This window comes from Lotus japonicus, chromosome 5 (assembly GCF_012489685.1).
Source record: "Lotus japonicus ecotype B-129 chromosome 5, LjGifu_v1.2".
NCBI classification, from domain to species: domain Eukaryota; kingdom Viridiplantae; phylum Streptophyta; class Magnoliopsida; order Fabales; family Fabaceae; genus Lotus; species Lotus japonicus.
Genome location: NC_080045.1, coordinates 12566295 through 12572144, shown reverse-complemented (window position 1 = coordinate 12572144; position 5850 = coordinate 12566295). Strand labels below are relative to the sequence as shown.

Here is a 5850-nt window from a genome sequence, read left to right as displayed (position 1 = left end):
AAATAAGCACATTGTCACGTTCCAAAGTTTAAATCCAAAGTTGTCATGATATTGAAATGAATGCACATTTATAAGCAATAAAAACATCATGTTGGCTTTCATAGTCTGGTAATGAATTTAAAGAAAAAGACTCTTTCTGCTACATGTTTCAAAAGCCTCATCATTATGAATTTAACATTGTTTGACATGATCACTGGACAGTGGCCGGTTCATCCTTGATACACAACTCTGTAGTAGATTGAAAATACCTGAAATTAAAGAAGATAGTATATAAGAGAATGATTGTGTAAGAGATAGTTTATGTGTTGTGTCTTTATTATTTAGTATAAGATCAATAATCATTTAATGCATTTAAATAACTCCATCGTGGCATTGCTACATCTTGAAGTCTTTCATCATCTATTTGGAATATTGATTTTATTTATGAATTCTATTTAGGCTATTATAATTGTAGATAAGAATGATGTTGCATGATGAAGTGCAGGGTGGCTTGTGCCTAGGTAGAGAAGTTTCTTACTCTGATTTTCTTTTCCGTTTTCCTATAATGGTACTGTGTAATTCCTATTAGGCAGAACATTCAAAGCTAGTCTCTCAAATATTCATATCAAGTGAAATAATTCATTCAGTTCCTATCAGCAAGTGATTGGGTTGACTAATGAAAATAGCTTATGAGTTTGACCTGTCTATGCTCTAATCTGGACTGTTATAATTGTAGATAAGAATGGAATTGCTTGATGATTTGATTTAAGAATAAGATGTCTTGCTGCGTAATAATCACTAAATGCATGAGTTGTAAGGAAGTGACAGTATAATTAAACTATTCTAATAATTAGAACCCAAGCAAAAGATAAGGAACTCACAACATGTAGTAAGACAGAAGAGTAGGCACATGGAGATCTATTTCGTTACCAATCAATTTAAGTTGCAACCATCCAAGTCCATTGTTTTTCATCATGCTAAATGCCTTACCTGTAATGTAAATTAAATTCGTCATTGCAATGTAGGATAGAACCATGTGGAACAATTTTCCAGCAATCATAAGAAGGAGAAGATGAAATCTAACCTGTATAGAGTGCCAGCAAATTTGTTGTATCTAGTACAGTAGTCAAATGTTTCCAAACACTTCTTTGTACACCACATTTTTGGTACAATTCATTACTTTCTGTTCTTCATCTAGAATTAAAATTTTTAGACCCTTTCTTGATTTCACCCGTGAGAGAGCCACATATAATTGCCCATGCGTAAAAACAGGTCGAGGAAGGAAGAGTCCAACATGTGATAAAGATTGTCCCTGACTTTTGTTGATCGTCATAGCAAAACAGGTACAAATTGGGAATTGTCGTCTTTCAAATTTAAATGGGTAGCCCGAATCATTAGGCACCATACTCATTCTTCCAATGAATATTTTTTCACCAATATTAGTTCCTGTTAACACAGTGGCACCAATAACATTCGGCAAAAGATCATTAACTATGAGGCGAGTTTCATTGCATAACCCAGCCGACTGGTCTATATTTCTCAATAACATTATTGGAGCCCCTTTCTTCAAACTCAACTTGTGATTTGGAATTCCAGAGCACTTTATATCATTTAAAAACTCAGAAGTAAACCACTCAGAGTGTATCTCTGAATCCGCATCAGACCTGCAAGTTGTATCTGAACTGAAGTACTCTTTTGGTTCACCAGGAATTAAGTTCAGGATAAAATCATTCATCATTTGAACTGATTCAAGAGTCGGACATAGTATGCATCTCTCTTCAAAAAACTTGTAATCCTTCATGTTACTCAAAAGATCTGGATATGCAAAATTAACCAAATCATGAATAGGATTATCACCTGGCTCAACTAATAGATCAGTAGGTATGTCTACATCAGCTTCTCCACTCTCATCTGATTCAAATTCACCATTGCCAATCTGAAGAATCCAATCAGCAAATGCCTTTATATCGACTGCAAGTTCCGGGGATCCAGCAGTTCTTAATCTCATATTTGCAGTTAACTTCAACACCTTACAGTGCTTCCATAATTGAGATGAATTGATGGTAGCTTTAACAATATCTTGTCTTGACCCTTTCGGGATAACAGGCAGGATCTTCCTAAAGTCACCTCCAAGCACTACCAATTTGCCACCAAATGGTTTTTCTGCGTTGCTTTCATCCTGTACTCTCATCAAATCCCTCAATGTTCTGTCCAGGGCTTCAAAACAAAACTTGTTCAACATGGGCGCTTCATCCCATATAATCAACTTAGTCTGCAAAAGTAAATTTGCCCGTAAGCTTCCTTGTTTAATATTACATGTAGATACATCATTCACCTGTAGTGGAATACACAATCTTGAATGAGCAGTTCTCCCCCCTGGTAGTAATAACGAAGCAATACCACTGGAAGCTACATTCAGAACAATCAATCCTTGGGACCGTAGAGATGCTGACAATGCGTTCCAAATAAATGTTTTCCCTGTTCCTCCGTATCCATATAAAAAGAAAAAACCACCACAGTCAGACAAAACAGATTCCAATATCTGATTATAGCCCTGCTTTTGCTCATGTGTCATTAAATTTAGCAAATTTGTGCACTTGGCAGACATCTCATCTCTATCGTAGTTAAGTTCATCTACTATGAACCTGTTTTCAAATAGATGTAGATCGGAAGATTCAGGATAAGGTAAACAATCAAAATCCTTGAGAGATCTCCCGTTACTCTGGAGCAATTTTTCAATCTCTATCAGACACATGTTTCTTAAGTCATCATCACTAATTTCCAAGTCTGAAAAAATAAGATTCGAATATAAAATTACTTGTGGAAGAAATGTACATTAGTAGTTACTTATTTAAAAAAACTAATTTCATATGGTTTAAATGAGTTCCTTAAGTTACATACCTGGTATTTGAAGAAGTCTCCTTCTTTGATATAAAATTCCGTCTGCTAGCAATTTCCATGTAGCTTCCCACACTACATCTGGTTTGCTGATTGTTTTCACTAACAATAACATGACAAATAATCGTCTTAATTGGTGTCCAGACCCAAGATCACTTGCCTCCTTTATTCCATCTATGTATTCTCTATCATCTTTCAACAAATCCAAGATGTAGCACGCTTCCTTGTAGGTCTGGTATAGTATCCCATTAACAGTTTTTATGCTGTCAAAACTTGTACATCCCTTTTGAATTGTAAGAAGGACCCGCATATAGAATAGTTCTCCGGTACCCATGGGAATATAATTCAACCTCCCAATTGAAAATCCTTTCTTTCGGACAGCCCATGCTCTTTTGTCTTCATCATAAACAAACCTTTGGGGAAACTCTGCATATGTTAGGTCCTTCCCAAGTTCGGATTCCTGATTTGCTTTGAACCACGCTGTAAACTCAGTGTCCATATCCTGGTTCCTTTCAACTACAGTGTCAATCCACTCATGATCCTTGAAAGTAACTGACTGCTCATTGGGAAGGTGAAATGATAATCTGTTAACAGGAGGCCACTTGTCATGAATATAAAATGCAAATATTCTCCACACTGCTTCACAGGGAGACAAATACCTGCAGTCGTAATACTGCTTTATCTCATCAACACCTTTTTCTTTATTTGAATCTTTATCTCTATTAGAAATTTCAACAGAAACTCTATCAGGACCTTTGTTTACATATTTAAACAAATATTTTATGGAGTTCGACTTGTTACAGTACTCCACGTTGATATGGGCCTGATACCTCATGAGGAGATCTGGATTATAAGGTACAACATACCTATTATCCATCACAATGTCTTTTTTCGTAACACTAACTCCAGTATCTCTTCTCCTGTATTTAGGATAGCCTTCCTCATCAATTGTAGTTGAGCTCTGAAATTGTTTTGGGAAAAATTTCTCACACTTTCCATTTTTCATACAGGCAGAATTCATGTTAGCAAACCCACATGGACCATGCATCATATAATTTGAAACTGCTGCTGACAAAGCAGGATATAACACAGGATCCAGTAACTCAGCTGATATTACCTTATCAATGTCATCCCCTGTTTTAAGCTTCCCTTCACCTTGCAACCATATTAAGATGTGGGCATGTGGAAGCCCTCTTTTTTGGAACTCAATTGTGTAGGTACCTGCAGTTAAAGGTTTTGAAAGATCTAGGTGATTAACATAACAATTAGTAAATTATAGGAAAAAATAAAACATAGAAAAAGAAAAGAAAAAAATGCTTGCCTGCTTGTACTTCTCCAAATATTTTTCCTTTCTTCAAATTGGACATCGAATCATTCAACTTCATTTTGAAAACTCTAGCCACAATGTCAGGTCGGTCATCTGCCCTGAGACCTCTTGGAGTTACAAAATCCTGAATTTCTTTCAAGTTTGCATTGCAGGTCATGGTTATAAATAAATCTGGATACCCAAATCTTTTGCAAATAGCCATGGCATCTTGACAATTGTTGAACATGTATCTCATCCCACCCGTGAAGGAAGGAGGTAAAATTATACGTTTTCCAGCAGAGGAGGGTTGAACATCTCCTCTAGTTACAGCTTCTTGCAAGCCTTTAAAAATATCTGAACGAAACTTCTGTTGATTATTTCTGTAATAAGACATTCTATCTGATTCAATCATAGTGTAGCAGTCTACAATAAATTGTTGGAATAATCGACATGTGCTCACTAAATGCCCATGCTCTATGTCCCTTTGTTGGATCCGGTAAGAAATAAATTCCCTGATTGCAACTTTGTATCTCTTTCGGGAATCGTCTTGCATGTGATCTTCTCGTAGTGGTATATTCTCCTTAAAACCATCTTCTCCATATGGAAATAATAAAGGATATTGAAGAGGAATGTAAGAAGGGTGTTTTTCAGGAAGTCGTTGAAAACCTCCATCGGTACCCTTGACAATAATATCTCTACCTTCATTCACAGAGTCTAGATCACCTACAATCAAAGTTGCCACCTCATCAGCCGTGGGCATATTATAAGTTCTTGGATCCTTAGTTCTGTTACGATACAATTTCAGATAGAAATTTGAAGAACCATCAGTCTCGACAAAGTCTCTAACTCTCCGAAACATCTTTGCCAATTCATTGTCTTTGTCAATCATTGCAGTCAAGTCCTTCACTAAGGAAGGATCAAGTGGACTTTTCCTTGGACTTGAACTGATATAAAAATGAAAGTAAGAATTTAGCATCAGCAACCATAACATCAAGATATATATATTTTGTTTAAAAATTTGTAAATAATTCACCACACCTGAAATATTTCATTCTATTTGAAGACTCATTCTGAGTGTCATATATATAGAGTTGAGCAAACTTAGGAGGAGCTCCTTCAGGGGGTATCAGGCTTCCAATCCAATGATAATTTTGGCCACTTAGTATAAACTGAGGAGGGCCATTTCCATCATTTATTCCTGATTCTACCTTGCCTCCAAGTGAAGTGAACGAAAATAAACTGTTGTACGCCCTGATATTCTCCTTGAAATTCTTGTATCTGTCATCTATCTCATTCATCAAATTATATAGTAGCTGAGGAGGTTTTCTTAGGAATGGAAGTGTAATTTTTCCTTTCATGCAGCAAATCTTGAATTTTGGAATATAATCAGATTTAACTGCCCTCTCTTCATACCACATAATAGATTGACAATTAGAGCATACCTAAGATGCTTCCCCCAAATAAAACACCTCTGCAGCACAAACTTTCTTAAAATTAGCTGACTGCAATGAAAGGGTATTATTAAAGTACCATACAGTGTTAGTGTCTGGATGACTTAATAATTTGACCATCAATAGCTAGTGTCTCATTAAGCTTTCCCAGTTTCTTGCAATTAGATTGTGTTCAATCACAAAAATTGCATAATTTGGCTTCAATTGAGGTGTGAT

At 36.0% G+C, this 5850-nt stretch overlaps 1 protein-coding gene across 1 annotated transcript; it reads right to left on the bottom strand.

Annotated features, from left to right (window-relative positions):
* On the bottom strand, window positions 1–5110 carry LOC130716659 (uncharacterized). Its single transcript, XM_057566660.1, has 5 exons — window positions 4199–5110; window positions 2881–4098; window positions 1064–2766; window positions 861–969; window positions 1–248 (listed from the first exon to the last, which is right to left on the bottom strand). Exons 1-3 carry the CDS (start codon window positions 5070–5072, stop codon window positions 1106–1108), a joined length of 3753 nt encoding a protein of 1250 aa, XP_057422643.1. The 5' UTR covers window positions 5073–5110; the 3' UTR covers window positions 1–248; window positions 861–969; window positions 1064–1105.
* Window positions 5111–5850: the final 740 nt, after the last annotated feature.

Coding starts and splice junctions, on each gene's coding strand:
- LOC130716659 (XM_057566660.1), bottom strand. CDS start 5,072: ATGATTGACAAAGACAATGAATTGGCAAAGATGTTTCGGAGAGTTAGA. Junction 4,099..4,198: donor ATTTGGAGAAGTACAAGCAG/GCAAGCATTTTT, acceptor CTTTAACTGCAG/GTACCTACACAATTGAGTTC. Junction 2,767..2,880: donor GAGACTTCTTCAAATACCAG/GTATGTAACTTA, acceptor TTATTTTTTCAG/ACTTGGAAATTAGTGATGAT.